Source organism: Pteronotus mesoamericanus, unplaced genomic scaffold (assembly GCF_021234165.1).
Source record: "Pteronotus mesoamericanus isolate MK-2021 breed Mesoamerican mustached bat unplaced genomic scaffold, CSHL_Meso_final contig_94, whole genome shotgun sequence".
Taxonomy (NCBI): domain Eukaryota; kingdom Metazoa; phylum Chordata; class Mammalia; order Chiroptera; family Mormoopidae; genus Pteronotus; species Pteronotus mesoamericanus.
Window position 1 is genome coordinate 5,014,912 of NW_026555285.1, and position 23,058 is coordinate 5,037,969.

At 38.9% G+C, this 23,058-nt stretch overlaps 1 protein-coding gene across 2 annotated transcripts in view; it reads right to left on the minus strand.

Moving 5' to 3' along the window:
• COG3 (component of oligomeric golgi complex 3) overlaps positions 1-23,058 on the minus strand; it is a 95,655-nt gene that overhangs the window by 5,334 nt on the left and 67,263 nt on the right. For both annotated transcript variants that reach the window (XM_054586352.1, XM_054586351.1), the window contains exons 21-22: positions 11,963-12,090; positions 11,064-11,162 (exon numbers count right to left, since the gene is read on the minus strand). In XM_054586352.1, coding sequence (XP_054442327.1) covers positions 11,064-11,162; positions 11,963-12,090 — 227 coding nt within the window. The remainder of the gene's footprint in view (positions 1-11,063; positions 11,163-11,962; positions 12,091-23,058) is intronic.

A 23,058-nucleotide genomic window follows, 5' to 3' on the forward strand; every position in this document is an offset into this window, starting at 1 on the left:
CAGCTGGAGACGCAAAGAGCCGTTCAAAGGGCCAATGTATAAATTTTTGTTTGCAGCCACTTACCCTGGGCTCCAGCAAAGGCAGAGGCAGAGTGCGCTGGAGACTCCTGAAGAGACTGGGGGAGGAGGCTTTGGGGAGAGAAATGAGAGAGTAGCCTGCAGGGGCCCCAGTGCTGACTCATCCCCCATTCGCCAGCTGCCATCTTGCTCAGGCAGAGACCACTCCCCTGAGTGGTAGCAGCTGGAGAGGACACAACAGCCGTGCCCACCCGGGAGGCTTGGCCTGGAGGTGGTGCAAAAGCTCGACTGCTGAGTACAGAGCAGCAGTCACAGATAGTACATCCCTGGCAAAAGGGGGCACAGAGTGGTCTAGGGACACTTGAGAAGAGACTGGAGACGGAGGCTTTGGGGAGAGAATGGAGAGAGTAACCAGCAGGATCCTCCCGCATACAGCAGCCATCTGGCTCAGGCAGGCCACTCCCCTGAGCGTCAGCAGCATGAGAGGACCCAATAACCCTGCCTCCAGGAGGGACTTTGCCCTGCACTGCAGTGTCTCTAAGCCAGCCAGATGAGTGCAGAGTGACTAGATTTACAGCTGAAGGACAAAGTCACAAACAGTAGATTCCTGGAAGTCTCTTAAAGACTGCCTAAGGATAGACAGGGTCAACATCTGACATCATCAGAGACAGATCCAGAAAGAAAAAAAAAAAAAAACCAGTGGTCTCCTACTATATAAGTTCACATCACAAAGTAAGGAAATTAAGACAGATCAATTTAAGAAGGAGAAGAAAAAAAGAAGAGTCTCACATATAATGGGAGGACAAAGAAACAACCCCTAGTCAAAGGGAAAAAAGGAATCCCCACAAAGAGAACTAAATGAAATAGAGGCAAGTAAAATATCAGATATTGAGTTCAAAACAATGCTTTAAGGAAGCTCAGTGAGCTCAGAGAGAATTACAAAAAACTACAGGGAAACTACGGGGAACTTGCTACAAATTATATCAGGATGAAAAAGGACACAGAAGCTATCAATAAGAGACAAGAGGAAATGAAGAATACAATTTCTCAATTGAAGAACACAGTAGAAGGAATCAAAAGCAGGCTCAATGAAGCAGAGTACTGAATCAGCGAGCTGGTGGATAAGGTAGAAGAAAGCTCCCAGAAAGAGCAAGAAAATGAAAAAAGACTCAAAGAGAATGAAGAGGCGTTGAGAGAAATGCAGGACAACCTGAAACGTAAAAATATCCATATAATAGGGATACCAGAAGAAGAAGAAGAGGAGCAAGGGATAGAGAGTCTGTTTGAAAAGTAATGATGGAAAACTTCCCTAATTAGAGGAAAGAAAGCGTCACACAAGTCCAGGAAGCACAGAGGGTCCCATTCAAGAGGAACCCAATGAGGCCCTCTCCAGGACACATCATCATTACAATGGCAAATATCAAAAGACAAACAGAGAATCCTAAAGGCAGCAAGAGAAAGAGGTAGTAACATATAAGGAAGCCCTGGAACAGCTAGCAGCTGACTTCTCAATAGAAACACTGCAAGCCAGAAGGGAATGGCAACAAATATTCCAAGTCATGAAAGGTAAAGGCCTGCAACCAAGACTGCTCTACCCAGCAAGGCTCTCAATTAAAAATGGAAGGTGAAATAAGGAGCTTCTCAGACAAAAGAAGGCTAAAAGAATCCATCTCCACTAAACCAGCATTGCAAAATATGCTAAAGGGACTGTTTTAAGAAGATGAATAAAAAGAGTCTATGAATACCCAGTTCCTTGCATGGTCACCAATACTTAAGATTACCAATATTTTTAATACTTATTAATCTGATTGTGACAATGATGTGTTACTTTTGTTACTTTATTATTTGTTGAAACTAAACCTGTTTTTGTAGATTTCTTGCCCATTTCTATTGTTTTATTAAAAAGCTTTACTTTTTGATATTCTTTATCCATTTTTGATTAAATGTTTGTAGAATTTTTTCCCTAAAAAACCAAAACTATGAACCCTCTTGTAGATGTGTTGCAAATACTTCCCATTTTATTACTTGTCCTTTAACTTTTTTTACATGAATATTACTATATAGTCTTAAATGTTTAATATAGACATATTGTCAATATTTTACTTTATAGCTTCTGGATCTGAATATGTTGCTTCAGGGTAAGGAAAACATTATTTTGTATTTTTTCCTAAAACTCCTTAGATTTTACATATTGATTTTTAACTCATCTGAATATTTGTTGTATAATGTGTGAAACAGAGCTCTATATTTATTTCAAATAATAGTGATCCATGCACCTTATATGTTGAATAAGCCTTATTTTCTCCATTGATTTGGAATATCAATTTAATTATATATTACTTTGTTGGAAAGATATATATGTTTGTTTCTAGAATGCTCATTTTATTTTATTGATATTCTTGATTATTTCTATTCAGGTGTCATGACTGCTGAGACTTTATAATAAATTAAATATTTTAATATTTTATAATGGATCTTGACATTTAAAAAATAAATAAAATCAATCTGCATTTAAAAAAATAAAGAAAGAAAGAAAAAAGGAACTCCTACCTTTAGCGACAACATGGATGGAACTGGAGAATATTATGCTAAGTGAAATAAGTCAGTCAGTGAAAGACAAATACCATACGATCTCACCTATAAACGGAATCTATTCAACAAAATAAACTAATGAACAAAATAAACCACAAGCAAGAAAACGTGGAGCAGACTGAAAGTGTCTAAAGGGGACAGGGAAGGAGGACAATGGTGGAAAGAAACAGAAGGAACTAAACAAAGAACATGTATGAAAGACCCATAGACATGGACTACAGAGTGGGAATTGATGGTGGGAGGTGGGGACGGGGTGGGATGGGTAGAGGAGGGCAAAGGGGGAAAAAACTGAGACAATTATATCATGTAACAGAATAAACATGATTTAAAAAAAATTTTTTTTTTAATAATCCAGTCAGAAATGAGGGACACATTAATTAAAATAAAGAACAATTCACAGGAATCAACAGAGTGGATGAAGCCAAAAATCAAATCAGAGATTTGGAATATAGGAAAGCAAAACAAACCAATCAGAACAGCAAGAGAAACAACAATCCAAAAAAAATGAAGATACAGTAACAAGCCTCTGGGACATCTTCAAGCATACCAGCATTTGTATCATGGAGGTGCCGGCAAAGAGCAAGCAAGAAATTGGAAGCCTATTTGAAAAAAATGACAGAACGTCCCTAACTAGGTGAAGGAAATAGACCAACAAGTCCAGGAAGCACAGAGAGTCTCAAACAAGATGAACACAAAGAGGCCTAAACCAAGACACATAATAATTAAATGCCAAAAGTTAAAGACAGAGAGAAAATCTTAAAAGCAGAAAGAAAAAAGCAGTTAGTTACCTACAAGTGAGTTCCCGTAAGACTGTCAGCTGATTTCCCGAAAAAAACTTTACAGGCTATAAGGGATTGGCAAGAAATATTCAAAGTGATGTAAAAGAAGGACCTACAACTAAGATTATTCTACCCAGCAAAGCTATCATTTAAAACTGAAGGACAGGTAAGAGTTTCCCAGATAAGAAAAAGCTAAAGGAGTTCATCACCACCAAACCAGTATTAAATGAAATGTTAAAAGGTCTTCTTTAAGAAGATCAAAACTATGAACAATAAAATGACAATACAGCCCTGGCAGGTGTGACTCAGTGGATTGAGTACCAGACTGAGAAACAAGGGGTCACCAGTTCAATTCCCAGTCAGGGCACAGGCCTGCACTGCAGGCCAAGTCCCCAGTTGAGGGGCGTGTAAGAGGCAACCGCACATTGATGTTTCTCTCCCTCTCTCCCTCCCTTCCCCTCTCTCTAAAAATAAATAAAATCTTTAAAAAAAATGACAATACATATTTATCAACATTTGAATGTAAAAAACAAAATAAATGAGCAGAACACTAATGGAATCATAGATCCAGAGGAAGTTTTGATGGTTGCCAAATGGGAGGGGGATCAGGGGGTTGGGCGAAAAAGGTTAAGGGATTAAGAGCACAAATTGGTAGTTACAAAAGAGTCACAGAGACGTAAGTACAGGATAGGGAAGAGAGTAGCCAAGGAACATAGCATATTTTGCTGTGTATAATGCGCACTCACATTTTTGGCCCAAACTTTCAGGAAAAAAATTTTTCATTTTTATTTTTTAATTCAATTTTTTAATTATTTATATTTAGAAATAAAACCAATTATCATATTCCAGGATATTATTTTGTATATGAATATTGTTGCTTTCTAGCATTACATTTTTAATGCATAAGCATAAATACAAGAATTAAAAACATATATATAGATACTAAATTAATATTACCTTTGTATAATGTGCATCCTTATTTTTCCCTCAAAAATTTGGGCAAAAAAGTGTGCATTATACACGGCAAAATATGGTATATGCAGGACCCATGGACATAGACAACGGTGTGGGGACTGACTGAGGGAGTCGGTGGGGGACAGGTTGGAGGGGAGTTAAGGTGGAAAAAAAATGAAACAACTGTAGTAGCATAAACAATAATTTTTTTTAAATTCCAAGTATAGTTTCTACTGAATGCATGCCACTTTCACACTATCATAAAGTTGAACCTTTATAAGTCAGGAATCATCTCTACTGCCATATATTGGATCTCTTATTTTTGTTAACTTTTGGAGACAGGAGAAGGGGAAAAAGAAAGGAAGGGGAAAGAGAGGATTAGGGAAGAAAGGGGAAGGGGAGAGGGAGAGAAACATCAATGTGTGCATGGTTGCCCCTCACACACTGCCCCCTCCACTAGGGACCCGGCCTGCAACCCAGGCATGTACCCTGATGGGGAATAGAACCACCAACACTTTGGTTCACAGGCTGGCATTCAGTCCCTTCAGCCCCACCTGCCAGGGCCATATATTGGATCTTAAGAAAATGGTTCACTGAAAGGAAACTTGATTTGGGGTGATGAACGCACAATGTAATATACAGTTGATTTATTATAGAGCTGTAAACCTGAAATCTATTTAATTGTATTAACCAATGTCACTGCAACAAACTCAATATTTAAAAGAAGAAGAAAACGGGTAGCAATCAATTTCCAGGGAAATTTAAAATGGGAGAGAAAGTGAGAGTAATCTAGAGGAATCTTTCCTCTACGAAACATCCATGAAGTGTAAATACAAGGTTTTAGTTCTTACCATCTAACTGTTGGCAAAGCGACTTAACTCTCAAGGCCACAGTAAGAGCACAGTTACTTCATCAGTTTAATGGGACAAATACAGAAGGGTCAAGTGAAGACTGAGTGAGATGATACATGTCAAATGCTTAGAATGGCACTTGGCAGCAGGGAATAACACAAGCTATTACGATTAGTTAGAAAATATAACAGTTCTAAAAGATAATCAAGGCACAGAGAGAATGATGTTGTCTGTTAGTGTTTTTACTTTTTTTATTATTTTTATTTTTTTATTGATTATGCTATTACACTTGTCCCAATTTTTCCCCTTTGCCCCCGTCCACCCAGCACCCCCCTCAGGTAATCCTCACAACATTGTCCATGTCCATGGGTCATGCATACAAGTTCTCTGGCTACTCCATTTCCCAAACTGTACTTTACATCCCATGACTATTCTGTAACTACATATTTGTACTTCTTAATCCCCTTACCTGTTCACCCATTCCACTATTCACCCATCAAAACACTCCATACCCATGATTCTGTCTCTGTTCTTGTTTACTTAGATGGTTTTTTAGATTCAGCTGTTCACAGATATGCATTCATTGCCATTTTATTTTTCATAGCTTTGATCTTTTTCTTAAAAAAGTCCTTTTAACATTTCATATAATGGTTTGGTGATGATGAACTCCTCTAGTTTTTTCTTGTCTGGGAAGCTTTTTATCTGCCCTTCGATTCTAAGTGATAGCTTTGCCAGGTAGAGCAATCTTGGCTGTAGGTCCTTGCTTTTCATGACTTTGAATATTTCTTGCCAGTCCCTTCTACCTTGCAAAGTTTCTTTTGAGAAATCAGCTGACAGTCTGATGGGAACTCATCTGTAGGTAACTAACTGCTTTCCTTTCGTTGCTTTTAAAATTCTCTATCTTTATCATTTGGCATTTTAAATATGAAGTCTTGGAGTGGGCCTCTTTGCATCCATCTTGTTTGGGACTCTCTGTACTTCCTGGACTTGCACGTCTATTTCCTTCACCAAATAGGAAAGTTTTCTTTCATTATTTTTTCAAATAGATTTCCAGTTTATTACTCTTTCTCTTCTCTTTCTGGCACCCCTATGATGTGAATATGGAAATGCTTGAAGTTGCCCCAGAAACTGCTAAAACTACCCTCATTTTCTGGATTCTTTTTTTTCTTCTTCTTGTTCTGATTGGTTGTTTTTTGCTTCCCTATGTTCAGAATCACTGATTTGATTCTTGGCTTCATCCATGCTATTGTTGATTCCCTGTAAATTTTTCTTTATTGCAATTAACGTATCCTTCATTTCTTGCTGGATCTTTTCTATGATGTTGAGATCCCTGTCAAGTTCCTTGAGCATCCTTTTAACCAGCGTTTCAAATCTGCATCTAATAGATTGCTTAACTCCCTTTTGTTATTTTTCTGGTGTTTTGATCTATTTTTTCATTTGGGCCATATCTCCCATATCCTCATTTTGGCATCCTCCCTGTGTTTCTTTATATGTATTAGGTAGAGCTGCTTTGGTTCCCTGTCTTCGTAGCGTAGCCTAATGAGGTAGATGTCCTATAGGGTCCAGTGGCACAGCCTCCCCTATCACCCAAGTTAGGTACTTGAGGTACACCCTTTGTGTGTTCTGAGTAGACCCTCTTCTTGTAGTTGAGCCTTGATTGCTGTTGGCAGGTCAATGCGGGGCATTTACACAGGCCAGTCAGCTGTAACAAGTGGCTGTGACACTGACCATCAACCTCTGTCCTCCATGGAGGATCAGCTGCGCAGGGGCAGGGTGGTGGTGTCTGACATGGTCTGTAGCTGTCCACTGGTAAGCAGGTTCTTGGGTTTCCAGGGTGGTTCAAGCTAAGGCCAGCCCCCAACTGTGTTCTGCTGGGACCATCCTGCATGATCTATAAAGCAATCTGTGACGGCTGCTACTGCTGTGGAGCTTGGAGATTCCCAGACGAAGCCCAGCTGTGAATCTAAGCTGGCTGTTATTAGTGCCGGGCCGGGGGCCACTTAGCAAGAGGTAAGGGGCCTGGAGAGTCACTGAGGCTGGCTGTTGCTTGTTTGAGATAGTGGATGTTGTGAAGCATGAGCCAAGATCAGCCATTCATCTGGAAAAGTCACTGTTAATAGCTTGGCTGGGCCTTTAAGTTGGATGGGATGGAGACTCAGGGGATCTCCAGGGTGAGGCAAACTCTGTTAGCCAGGTTGATGGAGTTTCACATATGGCACCTGCCTGCCTGCTCTGTGGCTCTGTATGGTGAGGGTATACAAAGGGGACAATGCCCTTTGCCTGCCTTTCTGTCGGGATAAAGCTGTCCCCCAGCTCTCACTTTGATTCCAGACACTTCAATTCCTCCTTGTATGCCACAGTGCCTTTCAAGTTGCTACGGAGCTTAGTAGGAATGAGTCTGAGTAAGTCTGCGTGTGGGTTCTTCAGAAGGAACTGCTTGGGACTCTAGAAGTTTCTTCCACTGACTCAATCCCCACTGGTATTTGCAGCCAGAAGTTATGGGGACTTATCTTCCTAGCACTGGAACCCTGGACTGGAGAGCCTAGTGTGATCCCAAGACTCCTCTCTCCTGAGATATCCCTTCCACATTTTATCCACCACACATGGATATAGGACCAGCCTACTCCACATCTCTGCCCCTCCTATCAGTCTGTATGGATGTGGTTTCTTTAATTCTGCAGTTGTCAGAATTCCATTCAGCTCGATTTCTGATGGTTCTGAGTGATGGTTATTCTATAGTTTAGTTGTAATTTTTATGTGATTGTGCAAGGCGGCAAGCCTTGTTTACCTATGCCACCATCTTGACCGACTCTATTAGTATTTTTCAAAGTGTAGGTGCAACCCACTGGTACATCATGAAAATAATTTAGTGGTTCAGAAGAACACAGAACAGAAACACAGTGCAAAGCAACTGAGCTGTACACAATGTAAAGCTTTTAAGTTACATATAAATATATATATATGTATGTATATCAGTATATACACACACACATTCACTAAAACATGTATCTCACTGGCAGGAGTCAAGTGGCAGCTCTGGAACTGTGTTCTTGGCAATCCCTACCCTGCTACTCTTCATTGACATTCATGCAACTGACTATGACTGGAGAAAAAAATTAGATAAGTATGTTGAATGGTCTCTCTTGAATTTGTAATCACTGAACCCAACTGAGCCTTCCTCTTCATACCGTTAGCACCGCCTTATTTTCAGTGATGACCTTCCTTTCTATTTCATTCACCCATGGGAAGGAGGCATATGACAGCTTACATGAGCTCCCATCACATTCACTACCTCCCCACCTGTGTACCTACCACTTAGCTCCCTCTCCTTTTCTATAACTGAACCACCATGCACCTACCAAAGGCTCCCTACTCCAACTGTTCCTGGGACTCCATCCCCCTTCTGTACTCAAGGACATTTTTCCAGCATCAATTTTTCCCACTCTTTGGATCTTCCCCATGAACATAAAAACATGCATTTTCCCCCAGCTTTAAAAATAAAAAAAAAAGGTTAATAACAATCACAAATAAAAAGTCATCTATAATTCAATAACAAAAATAGTTATCTATAAAGAGAGAACTATAATGAGAAATGAGACATCTCAGAAAGGATGCTCAGCATCACTAGCCATCAGAGAGATGCAAATTAAAACCACAATTAGATAACACTTCACACTGATAAAAATGGTCATCATAAACAAATCAACAAACAGTAAGTGCAGGTGAGGTTGTAGAGAAAAGGGAACCCTAATACACTGTTGGTGGGAATGCAGACTGATACAGCCACTGTGGAAAACAGTATGGAATTTCCTCAAAAAAACTAAAAATGGAACTGCCTTTTGACCCAGTTATTCCACTGCTGGGATTATACCCTAAGAATCCCAAAACACCAATTCAAAAGACCCTATGCACCCCAATGTTCATAGCAGCACAACTTACAATAGCCAAATGCTGGAAACAGCCTAAGTGGCCATCAGTAAATACGTGGATCAAAAAACTATGGTGCATTTATACAATGGAACACTATGCAGCAGGAAAAAAAAAAAAAGAGCTCTTACTCTTCGCAAAAGCATGGATGGAACTGGAGAGCATTATGCTAAGCGAAATAAGCCAAGTAGTGAAAGACAAATACCATATGATCTCACCTATAAGTGGAACCTAATCAACAAAACAAACAAACAAGCAAAACATAACCAGAGACATTGCACTAAAGAACAAACTGACAGTGACTGAGAAGAGGAGGAGGGGAATAACGGGGGAAAGAAGGGGAAGGCTCATCAGGGAACACGTATAAAGGACCCACGGACAAAGCCAAAGGGGGGTAGAATTGAGGGTGGGAGGTGGGGGTGCATGGGGCAGTCAAAGTGGTGGTGGGAAAATGGAGGCAATTGTACTTGAGCAACAATGATAACAACAAAGATGATAAAGGAGCTGAAAAATTCCCATTGCCTCATGATGTCATACATGTTATAACATAGCAGAATGTATTACTGCATTACTAACGTGTCTGTGGTAACGACAGTGTAAACAAACTTACTGCACTGACTGTTGTATAAAAGTACAGCACATATAATTATGTACAGTACTTAATACTTGACAATGATAATAAACAGCTATGTTACTATGTTTATATATTTACTATTAAAAAAAGAGAGAGAAGGCATCTCAGCAAATGGGTAAAAAAAGCTCTAATTTTTAAAAATAAACCTAGGTGTATTATAGTTAATAGCATGATCACAAATATAATTACTTCAAATGACTTATTAAAAAGTCTATTAACTGCACAACCCTAGAACTACAGAAGTATCTTTTTAAAATATGACTCATATAGCCATACAAAGGAATACACAGCCATAAAAAAAGAGCATGGATAAGCCTTGGAAACATTATGCTATGACAAAAAAGCCAGCCATAAAAGGCTAAGTATTATATGATTCCATTTAATGAAATATCCAGAATAGGCAAATCCATAGAGACAAAAAGTAGATTAGTAGAAGAGTGGAGAATGGAGCATCTGCTAATGAGTATGAGATTTCTTTTGTGGGGGATGAAAATATTCTGGAGTTAGTGGTGATGCTTGCATAATTTAGTGAATATACTAAAAACCCATGAACTATCCACTTTAAAGGGTGAATTTTATGGTATATGAATTATAGCTCAATAAAAACATGACTCGTTTCTCCACCAACTACCACTCTATCTCCTGTCTCCCCATATAGGAAAATCCCTCAAAAGACTTACCCATACTCTCTGCCTCTAGTATCTCTTCTCCCACCCTCCACCCATTCCAATTAGGCTCTCATCAATCTTATCACTTTTCCCAAAATTCTCTAGTTCTTACCATATACTAAACTTTACTAAACTTCAAATATCACCCATTGTACCAACCTACTCATAATACATAATAGGTTCCCATAAAAGCTTGCTGACTGAATTGAATGAATCAGTAATAGTAAATACAAACTAAGCTTTATATTGTTTTTTAAATTTAGGAAGACTAGAGAACACTAACACTTCTAACATCTTATCTCTAAAATAACTTTCATTTTTTTTCATTTGAAATGTGGGCCTCATATCATTCATATTGCAAACAAAATTTTTCAGCAACCTAAGGACCACTATTTGAATCTTTCAAATAGTTCATTCATCTTAAACACAGCAATTTTCAATATCAGAAAGAATTAAAAAGCAACTGGAAATTCTAAAACCATCACCAAAAATTTGACAAATTTTGAACTCCTGCACATCCAAACACAATATTGTATGATTTTTAAAATTAAAAATGAAAACATAGTTGCTCAAATATATTACTCAAGAAAAATAATTAAAAGATTATAAAAGTAACAAGGATCTTCAGACTATGGATTACCTGTTCCATAGTAGGACAAGCAATGATGTGGATATCTTCAGGACTGAACTCTTCCTTTAACAAAACATGGAACTTCTGGAAGACTTGCTGAACATTATTCTTAGAAAAAGAAGAGACAATCATACTAAATGAGCCACTAAAAATATAAACAGTCACCTTAAACATGAAGCACTAAGAATGTTAAATCATAATGATAATTGACAAAACAAGTGGAGGAAATGTATCTGTCACAGGATTATCAAAGGCATATATAGTTTGCACTTAATATTTCACATGCTAGCACAACCCAAGACTCATATAACACTTCCTGGAAAAAACAAACCATGGCAAGCCCTGTCCCCCTACTGAGTCTTCAGCAGCATTTCCCACACAAAAGGTAATAAAGTTCCTAGACACATAAAATGTACTTTTAAAAAAATCAACCTACACCTTGGGTAAGGATGTGAGCTCAACACAGAGCTGGAAGTTACGAGTTCTAATTTTGCTCTGACATTTAATACTTCAGTGGCTGCTGCAAGTCATTTATTCCCACTACTCGCCAGCAACATGGGGCATTATTCCTGAAATGCTGCTCTCTCAAGTGTTGGGCCACACATCCACTGTGAGAGTCTAACTATTTATTTATTTATTTGCTAATTTCTACTTTTACGTACGAGGTAACTTAGTGCCAAAAGTATTTAAGACAAAGTGAGGGTAGGGGAAAAAGAATAATCAGACAAATGCAGGTTTTGTAAGCCTTCCAAGAATCACAATGATTATTAGCCAACTTCACTAGAACAGTATCACAACAAAAGAGGTATACTATTTTTAAATACCGATAGGAAGAGGAAAATAGTAGACAAGGTCAGAATAGTTAAGGAAGAATGGCAAACATTCAAATAAATGATCATGATACTCACTCTAACAGGTTTAAACAAGATGAATTCGGTATCTTTATTGGATAGGTATAATGACATACTTCTCAAGGTCAGAGGCAACTTTGCTTTTATTGTTTTGTAGACATTTGTCACAAGGTCACTGACCTTTGCTGGAAAGAAATTAACATCATTAAGTGTCACAAAGAGAAGAAACATTTCCATTTTAATTCAGAGGGGAATAAAAGAAGAGGAAAAACAGCAAAAGAAAAGACTATTTCCCCAAAGAATTCTTTCACTTTTCTTATTTGTCAAGAAAAGGGCAAGTTTAATCACGAGCCCTATAAACATTAAGTATCTTCTAAATACAAAATTCTAATCCCTAGGGCTAAGGCAACAAAAAGAATTCCCAGCATGCTTCAGGACATTCACTGGGCTTGTAATATGATTGGTGTCTTTGGAAACTGGAGATAAGTGTTAAGGTAAACTAAAAAACCATTTGCAGGGAGACATTAGTAAGAATTACTTCACAATGACTGAGCGTATTCATTTGTAGAACTAGCTCTCAGTAAGAGATACACTCTGCCTCACAAGACCATTCAGAAAATATACACATATATTTAATGGGAACTAATAATTCATTTGTTACATTCTTATACTGTATTATCAGAAAGGGAATAGAATTACAGAAGATTTTAACTGAAATAGTTATGTAGCCCAAAAGTAGTATCTGAAAAGAAGTTAAAAATGGAAAAAAGTAGTAATCTGTGTATTTAAAAGGAAAATACCTAGAAAGCTACAAAGGAAAAGACTGATTAATAATTTCAAAAATGCTCAACCTCACTCATAACTTAAAAAAGGCATATTAAGATTTTTTTAGACTGGCAAAAATTATTAAAATTGTGAATATGCACATTTGACAGGGATGTGGGGACCTCATCTACTGATGATGAGAGCACAAATTGGTTCAACCTGTTGGAAGGGTATTAGGCAACATCTAGTGAAATCAAAAATACACACACTCTTTTCAATTAACATTTCTACTGCTAGAACTTTACCTTAATGCACTTACAAAATACCAAAATATGTGTACAAGGGACACTTATTAAAGAGTGTATGGAAAACAAAAAACTAAAAATAATTCAAATATCATTAATAAAATTACTATATTAAAGAAACTGTGCTATAGGAATACATTCCATGCATCCATTAAATGGAATGGGTACAGCTGGATAGGCTGGTATAGAAAGGGCTGCAAGATACAGAATAAGTTTAAAAAGCAAGTACTGCAGTATAATCTTTTTTGTACCACATGTTTTATGCCCATATATGCTGCTATACACATAAATAATTAGGGGAGAGAAACCATTACAAGTAGTTACCTTTGAGAGAACCACTTTGGAAATAGAGAATAGAATTATTTTTCATTTTATACTTTTTCACAAATCAAATTTTATATCATGTTAAAAAAACCTTTATTTTTTTAATTGAGGAGGGATGAATGTGGTAGAGGAGGGTAAGGAAGTGCCAATGCTCTCAAGAAGAAAAAACAAATAATCCAGAAAGTGCTTATTCTTCATGAAAGCTCCTTTAAGACAATTTATTCCATAGTTCTATCACTAACATACTTCAAGGATCACTAAAACAGTTTTCAGAGTCCTTAGTCACCAAAAGGTGTGTGTGGAGACCACTAAATAAAGTACAGTAATCCTCCCTTATCCAAGGTTTCACTTTCCACAGTTTCAGTTACCCCTAGTCAACCACAGTCCAAAAACACTCAATGGAAAATTCCAGAAATAAATAATTCATAAGTTTTAAATTGCACACCATTTTGTGTGATGAACTCTCACCATTGTACCCAGGACATGAACCATCCCTTTGTCCGCTATATCCATGCTGTATCCATTTGTTAGTCACTTGGTAGCTATCTCAATCATCAGTTTGACTGTTGCAATATCACAAAGCTCATGTTCAAGTAAGCCTTATTTTACCTAATAACGGCCTGAAAGCACAGGAGCAGTAATGCTGGCAATTTGGATATGCCAAAGAGAAGCCATAAATGCATGTGCATATAGGATAAAAACACTGTATTTACAGAGTTAGGTACTATCCTTGGTTTCAAGCATCCACTGGGTAAGGGCAGGGGGTCTTGAAGTTGGACTTGGAGGAATCCCCTGTGGGTAAAGAGAACTACTATATCCTCCAATTCCTAAAAAAGATGTATTTCCCAGTGTAAAATAACAAAATGGCATCCAAATTTTAACTCACTCTCCTGTGAGTTTATCATGAAATGACCCTTGAGAACCTGATCAAATCTGCATGAACCAGTAACCCTGGGTTTCTAGAGGCCCAAAAGAAGACCCTCAAGTGTCTTTGATGCTCTCATCTCAAAAGTCCCAAAATCTCTGATACTATGTGGGGGCTTCTTGTTTTTAAAATACTCACCTGAGGATATGTTTATTGATTTTTAGAGAGAGAGGAAAGGGGGGAGAGAGAGAGAGAGAGAGAGAGAACCATTGATATGAGAGAGAAACATCGATTGGTTGCCTCCCAGATGCACCCTGATCAGGGATCGAACCTGCAACCTATGTGTGTGCCCCTGACTAGGAATCGAATCTGCAACCTTCTAGTACATGAGACAACACTCCAACAACTGAGCCACCTGGTCAGGGCCAAGTTCTGGGCTTCCTGTATTACAGATCAAGAAAGAGCAACTCCACGGCCCCATGCAACCAAGCAGAAAATACAACAAGTAGGTAAACTGAAGTGCCACCATTTTTTTTGCCAAGATCTTCTCACTTAGGGGGAAAAAATGACTTGATAAGAAAACAGCAAGCCCTATTTCAATCTGTCCTTTTGTTAGTTTCCTTTCATCTTTACTAATGACAATTCTAGCAATGCTTAAGAGCACAACACACCTAACACTGGGGATACCATTAGGGTTCCACTTGAAAAAATGACAGCTGCTATTTTAAGTGAAAGAAGATATTTCCAAAGCGACTATAATGCATTAAGGCCCTGGGCTTAGCTGCACTAAATATAAATAAGCTAGCAATTCCAGATTGTGGAGGAGTGAGTGAAAGTCACATGGACCTCCTCCCAGGACCATCTGGAATTACAATTAAATGGTGGAGAAATCATCTGGAAAACAACTGAACCAGAGCAAGAGAGGAGCCTTAAAACCTTGGACAGACAGAGGAATTAGCTTTGGCACAACCTAACTGGTGAGGAGTGTGGTAGAGGCTCGAGAAGGTGGGCTTGGCACCCACGCACAGCAGTGCCAAAGGATATTTAAACAGCCAGGTGGGCCCCTCAGAGAAGAGCAGGGTCTAAACCATAAGGGGGGATCTCCAGCCTACAGCACCAGAGCCCATAAAGCACACAGGTAACAGCCAGCTCCAAAAAGCACAGGGGTGCTCTCTGCCAGAGACAGGCGGCTAGAGATGCAAGGAGTCATTTAAGGGGCAACGCAAAAATTTGTAGTGGCACCCTCTTACCCTGGGCTGTGGCAGAGGTGGAAGCAGAGTGCTGAGAAAGTGGCCAGCGGGGTCCCGGTGCTGACTCAGCTTCCCCTTCCGCAGATGCCATCTTGCTTAGGCAGACTACTCCCCTGAGCGGCAGCAGCATGAAAGGACACAATAGCCACGCCCCGAGGAGGCTCAGCCCAGGCCTGGGTGGTGGGCAAGCCTGACTCCTGAGTACAGAGCAACAGTCACACATAGTAGATCCCTGGCTAAAGAGGAGGCAGAGTGGTCTAGAGTCGCTTGAGGAGAGTCTGGAGACAGAGGTGTTGGGGAGAGAACTGAGGGAGTAGCCAGGGTGATCCTAGTGCTGACTCCTCTGCCATAGGACAGCAGTCACCTTGCTCAGACAGACCACTCCCCCCAAGCAGGAGGAGCATGAAAGGACACAACAGCCACACTCCAAGGAGGTTTAGCACAAGCCCAGTGTTGTGCAGGCCCGTGTAATGAGTACAGAGTGGCAGTCACAGATAGTAGATCCATAGCTAAAGGGGACACGGAGTGGTCTAGAGACGCCTGAGGAAGACTGGAGACAGAGACATTGGGGAGAGAACGAGGGGAGTTGCTGGGGGAATCCCGGTGTTGACTCCTCCCCCACATGGCAGCAGCCAACTTGCTCAGGCAGACTACTCCCTTGAGTGGCAGCACCAAAAAGAAACCAATAGTCCCACCCACAGGAGGGATTCTGCCAGGCCCTGACTCCTGAGGGCAGAGTGACTAGATTTAAACAACTGGGAGACAGACACACACAGTAGATTCCCGGAAGTTTCTTAAACTGCCTAAGGTGAGATGGGGTCAACAGCTGACATCATCAAAGGAAGATCTAGAAAGGGAAAAAAAAAGGGGGTCTACTACCACAGAAGTTCACACCACAAAGTCAGGGAGTCAAGACATATCAATTTAAGAAGCAGAGACAAAAAGGAAGTCTCACAAATAATGGGAAGAAAAAGATACACCCCCCCAGTCAAAGGGAAAAGAGGAATCCCCAGAAAGAGAACTAAATGAAATAGAGGCAAGTAAACTATCAGATATTGAGTTAAAAACAATGGTTCTAAGGAAGCTCAGTGAACTCAGAGAGAATTACCAAAAACTACAGAGAAACTATGAGGAACTTACTGCAAACGATATCAACAAGAAAAAGGACATAGAAACTATCAATAAGAGACAAGAGGAAATGAAGAATGCAATTTCTGAATCAAAGAAAACAGCAGAAGGAATCAAGAGCAGGCTAGATGAAGCAGAGGATCAAATCAGTGAGGTGAAGGATAAGGTAGAAAAAAGCTCCCAGAAACAGCAAGAAAATGAAAAAAGACTCAAAAAGAAAGAAGAGGCATTAAGGGAAATGTAGGACAATCTGAAAAGTAATAATATCCGTGTAATAGGGATACCAGAAAGAGAAGAGGATGAGGAGGGGATAGAGAACCTGTTGGAAAAAGTCATGATGGAAAACTTCCCTCATTGGAGGAGAGAAAAAGTCCCACAAGTCCAGGAAGCACAGAGGGTCCCATTCAAGAGGAACCCAATGAGGCCCTCTCCAAGACACATTATCATTAAAATGGCAAATAGCAAAGATAAACAGAGAATCCTAAGCGCAGCAAGAGAGAAACAGGTAGTAACACACAAGGGAGCTCCGATATGTCTAGCATCTGACTTTTCAACAGAAAGACTACAAGCCAGAAGGGAATGGCAAGAAATATTCCAAGTAATGAAAAGCAAGGCCCTGCAGCCAAGACTACTCTGTCCAGGAAGGCTCTCAATTAAAATGGAAGACAAAGTAAGGAGTTTCCCAGACAAGAGAAGGCTGAAAGAATACACCTTCACCAAACCAGCCTTGCAAGATATGCTAAAGGGACTGCTTTAAGAAGATGAATAAAAAGAGTGAGAAATAAGAGGAACACAGATACAAAATGAAAAAATGAATAGTACCCATCAATAGTAACTTTAAATGTATGTGGATTATATGCTCTAATCAAAAGATATAGGATAGCTGAATGGATAAGAAAACATGACCTACACATATGCTGTCTACAAGAGACCCACCTCAGAACAAAGAACCTATACAGACTGAAAGTAAAGGGATGGAAAAAAATATTCCTAGCAAATGGACAGGGAAAAAAAGCAAGGGTAGCAACACTTACATCAGACAAAATAGAATTCAAAATAAAGGCCATAAAAAAAGACACAGAAGGACACTTCGGAATACTCAAAGGAAAAATCCATCAAGAAGACATAAACATTGTAAACATATATGCACCCAACAGAGGAGCACCCAAATATATAAGGAAAATCTTGGAGGACTTCACGAAAGTTACAGACAGCAGCACACGGATAGTAGGGTATTTTAACACACCACTGTCAAAAATGGATAGATCTTCCAAACAAAACATCAACAGGGATATTGTGGAACTGAAAGATGCATTAGATCAAATAGACTTAACTGACCTTTCATCCCAAAGAAGAAAAATACACGTTCTTTTCAAATGCACAAGAGAACATTTTCAAAAATAGACCACATGATAGGATTCAAAACAAACCTCAACAAATTCAGGAAAATCGAAATCATAACAAGCATTTTCTAAGACTACAAGCGCTTGAAATGACAAACCAACCTCAAGGAAGAAACTCAGAAACATTCAAACGCATGGAGACTGAATAGCATGCTATTAAACAATGAATGGGTCAATAATGAGATCAAAGTAAAAATGAAAAATTTTCTGGAAACAAATGAAAATAAACACATAACAATCCAAAAACCTATGGGACACAGCAAAGGCAGTCCTGAGAGGGAAGATCATAGCCATACAGGCCTACCTAAAAAAGATAGAGACATTTCAAATAAATGATCTAACCCTCCAGCTTCAAAAACTGGAAAAACAACAATAAACAGAGCCCAGAGAGAGTAGAATGAAGGAAATAATTAAGATCAGAGCAGAATTGAATGACATAGAGACTAAAAGAACAATTCAAAGGGACAACTAATCCAGGAGCTGGTTCTCTGAAAAAATAAACAAAATCAAAAAGCTTTTAAGCAGACTCATCAAGAAAAAAAGGGAGAGGACCCAAATAAATATCAGAAATGAAAGAGGAGAAATAACAACTGATACCACAGAAATACAAAGGCTTGTAAGAAATTACTATGAACAATTATATGGCAAGAAATTTGAAAACCCTGATGAAATGAACAAATTTCTAGAAAAATATAACCTTCCAACAGTGAATGAAGAAGAAGTAGAAAAGCTAAACAGACCGATAACAGCTGGTGAAACTGAAGCAGTAATCAAAAAACTCTGGGCACACAAAAGCCCTGGACCTGAGAGTTTCACAGGAGAATTTTACAAAACATTTAAGGAAGAGCTAACCCCTGTCCTTCTCAGACTATTCCAAAAAATCCAAGAAAAGGGAAGACTCCCAAACTCTTTTCATAAGGCCAGCATCATCCTAATCACAAAACCAGATAAAGACACAACAAAAAAAGAAAACTACAGGCCAATACTGCTGATGAACATAGACGCTAAAATCCTCAACAAAATATTGGCAAACCACAACAGCAATACATTAAAAGGATCATCCACCATGATCAAGTGGGATTCATCCCAGGGATGCAAAGTGGTTCAAATTTCTCAAATCAATAAACAGAATACATCATATAAACAAAAGGAAAAACAAAAACCACATGATCATATCAATAGACGCAGAAAAAGCATTTGATAAGGTACAGCACCCATTTATGATCAAAACACTCAGCAAAATGGTAATAAAGGTAACATAGTTCACCATAATAAAGGCCATGTATGAAAAACCTACACCCAAGATCATACCCAATGGGCTAAAACTAAAAGCTTTCCCATTAAGACTGGGAACAGGACAAGGATGTCTGCTTTCACCACTTCTATTCAACATAATATTGGAAGCCCTAGCCAGAGTGATTAGACAAGAAAAAGAAATAAAAGGCATCCAAATTAGACGGAAGGAAGTAAAACCATCATTGTTTGCAGATGACATGATAGCATACATAGAAAACCCTGTAGACTCCACCAAAAAACTACTCAACCTAGTAAGTGAATTTTGGCCAAACAGAAGGATACAAAGTCAATATTCAGAAATCAAAGGCATTTTGTACACCAAAAGTGAAATATCAGAAGCAGAAATAAGGGGAAAAGAATCCCCTTTGCTTTAGCAACAAGAAAAATAATGTACCTAGGAAAAAACTTAACCAAGGAGGTAAAAGGACTGTATGTGGAAAACTACACAACACTAAAAAAAGAAATCAAGGAAGACACAAATAAATGGAAGCATATATCGTGTTCACGGACTGGAAGAATTAACATCATCAAAATGTCTGTACTACCCAAAGCAATTTATAGATTCAACGCAATGCCTATTAAAATACCAATGGCATATTTCACAGACAAAGAACAAACATTTAAAAAAATTATATGGAACCATAAATGACTGAATAGCTGCAGCAATTCTGAGAAAGAATATAGTAGGAGGTATCACGATTCTTGACATCAAACTATATTAGAAGGCCACTGTATCAAAAGTCTGGTACAGGCATAAGAACAGACATATAGATTAATGGAACAGAACAGACAGCCCATGTTTATTTATAGAAATAAACCCATGTCTATATGGTCAATTAATATTTGACAAAGGATGCATAAGCATAAAATGGAGTAAAAACAGCCTCTCAAACAAATGGTGTTGGGAGAGCTGGACAGCTACATGCAAAAAAATTGAAATTCAACCACCAACTTACACCATACACAAAAATAAACTCAAGATGCATAAAAGATTTAAATGTAAGTTGTGACACCATAAAAGTCCTAGAGGAGAACATAGGCAAGAAACTCTCAGACATCCCACGCAGCAATCTTTTCACTTTTATGTCCCCTAGAGCAAGGGACATAAAGGAAAGAATAAAGAAACAAGACTCCATCAAAATAAGAAGCTTCTGCACGGCTAAAGGAAACATCAGCTAAATGAAAAGGGAGCCAATTGTATGGGAAAATATATTTGCCAGTGGTGCCTCAGACAGGGGTTTGATCTCCAAAATATATAAAGAACTCACACGTCTCCACTCCAGGAAGACAAACAATCCATTTAAAAAATGGGCAAAGCAAGAAATTTGAAAATCTTGATGAAATGGACAAATTTTTAGAAAAGTATAATCTTCCAACACTGAAGGAGGAAGAAACAGAAAGCTTGAACAGACCGATAACAGCTGGGGAAATTGAAGCAGTAATCAAGAAACTCCCAGCACACAAAAGCCCAGGGCTGGACGGTTTCATAGGAGAATTTTACAAAACATTTATGGAAGAGCTAACCCCTGTCCTTCTCAGACTATTCCAAAAAATCCAAGAGGAGGGAAGACTCCCAGACTCCTTCTATGAGGCCAGCATCACCCTGATCCCAAAACCAGATAAAGACCCTACAAAGAAAGAAAACTACAGGCCAATTGCGCTGATGAACATAGATGCTAAAATCCTCAACAAAATATTAGCAAACAGCATCCAGCAATACATTAAAAAGATTATCCACCACGATCAAGTGGGATTCATCCCAGGGATGCAGGGATGGTTCAATATACGCAAATCAGTAAACGTGATACATCACATCAATAAAAGACAAGACAAAAACCACATGATCATCTCGATAGATTCAGAAAAAGCATTCGATAAGGTCCAGCACCCATTTATGATGAAAACACTCAGCAAAATGGGAATAAATGGGGCATTCCTCAACGTAATAAAGGCCATATATGAAAAACCTACAGCCAATATCATACTCAACAGGCAAAAACTGAAAGCTTTCCCACTAAGATCGGGAACACGACAAGGATGTCCACTCTCACCACTTCTTTTCAACATCGTATTTGAAGTCCTAGCCACGGCGGTCAGACAAAAGAAAGAGATAAAAGGCATCCAAATAGGAAAGGAGGAAGTAAAGCTATCATTGTTTGCAGATGACATGATAGTGTACCTAGAAAACCCTGTAGATTCTACCAAAAAACTCCTCAACCTAATAAGTGAATTTGGCAAAACAGCAGGATACAAAGTCAACATTCAGAAATCAAAGGCATTTTTGTACACCAGCAATGCAATAGAAGAAGAAATCAGAAAAAAAATACCATTCGATATAGTAAGAAGAAAAATAAAGTACCTAGGCATAAATTTAACCAAAGAGGTAAAAGACCTATACGCAGAAAACTATACAAGATTGAAAAAAGAAATTAAGGAAGACACAAATAAATGGAAGCATATACTGTGCTCATGGATTGGAAGAATATCATCAAAATGTCCATACTACCCAAAGCAATTTATAGATTCAACGCAATCCCTATTAAGATATCAATGACATATTTCACAGAAATAGAACAGACATTTCAAAAATTTATATGGAACCATAAAGACCCCGAATAGCTGAAGCAATTTTGAGAAAGAAACACAAAGTAGGAGGGATCACAATACCGGACATCAAACTCTACTACAAAGCCACTATACTCAAAACAATCTGGTACTGGAACAAGAACAGATGCAGAGACCAGTGGAACAGACTAGAAAGCCAAGAAATAAGCCCAGGTCTATATGGGCAACTAACATTTGACAAAGGGGGCAGAAGCATAAAATGGAGCAATAACAGCCTCTTCAACAAACAGTGTTGGGAGAGCTGGACGGCTACATGCAAAAAATTGAAATTGGATCATCAGCTGACACCATACACAAAAATTAACTCAAGATGGAGAAAAGACTTAAATATAAGTCACAACACCATCAAAGTCCTAGAGGAGAACATTGGCAGGAAACTCTCAGATATCCCACGCAACAATTTCTTCACTGATATGTCTCCTAAAGCAAGGGACATAAAGGAAAGAATAAACAAGTGGGACCTCATCAAAATAAGAAGCTTCTGCATGTCAAAAGAAAACATCAGCAAAATGAAAAGGGAGCCAACCATATGGGAAAATATATTTGCTAATGATACATCAGATAGAGGTTTGATCTCCAAGATAAACAATGAACTCACTCGACTCCACTCCAAGACGACAAACGATCCAATCAAAAAATGGGCAAAGGACCTGGGCAGATGCTTTTCCAAGGAGGAGATACAGAGGGCCCAGAGCCATTTGAAAGGATGCTCAGCATCACTAGCCATCAGAGAAATGCAGATCAAAACCACCATGAGGTACCACCTCACACTGGTCAGAATGGCCATCATAAACAGATCCACAAACAACAGGTGCTGGCGAGGCTGTGGAGAAAAGGGGAACCCTAGTCCACTGTTGGTGGGAATGCAGACTGGTGCAGCCACTATGGAAAGCAGTGTGGAATTTCCTCAGAAAGCTGAAAATGGAACTGCCTTTTGATCCAGCGATTCCCCTGCTGGGACTATACCCTGAGAACACCAAAACACCAATACAAAAGAACCTATGCACCCCAGTGTTCATAGCAGCACAATTTACAATGGCCAAGTGCTGGAAGCAACTTAAGTGCCCATCAGTAAATGAATGGATCAAAAAACTATGGTACATTTACACAATGGAATACTTTACAGTACAAAGAAAGAAAGAGCTACTGCCCTTCACAACAGCACGGATGGAACTGGAGAGAAATATGCTAA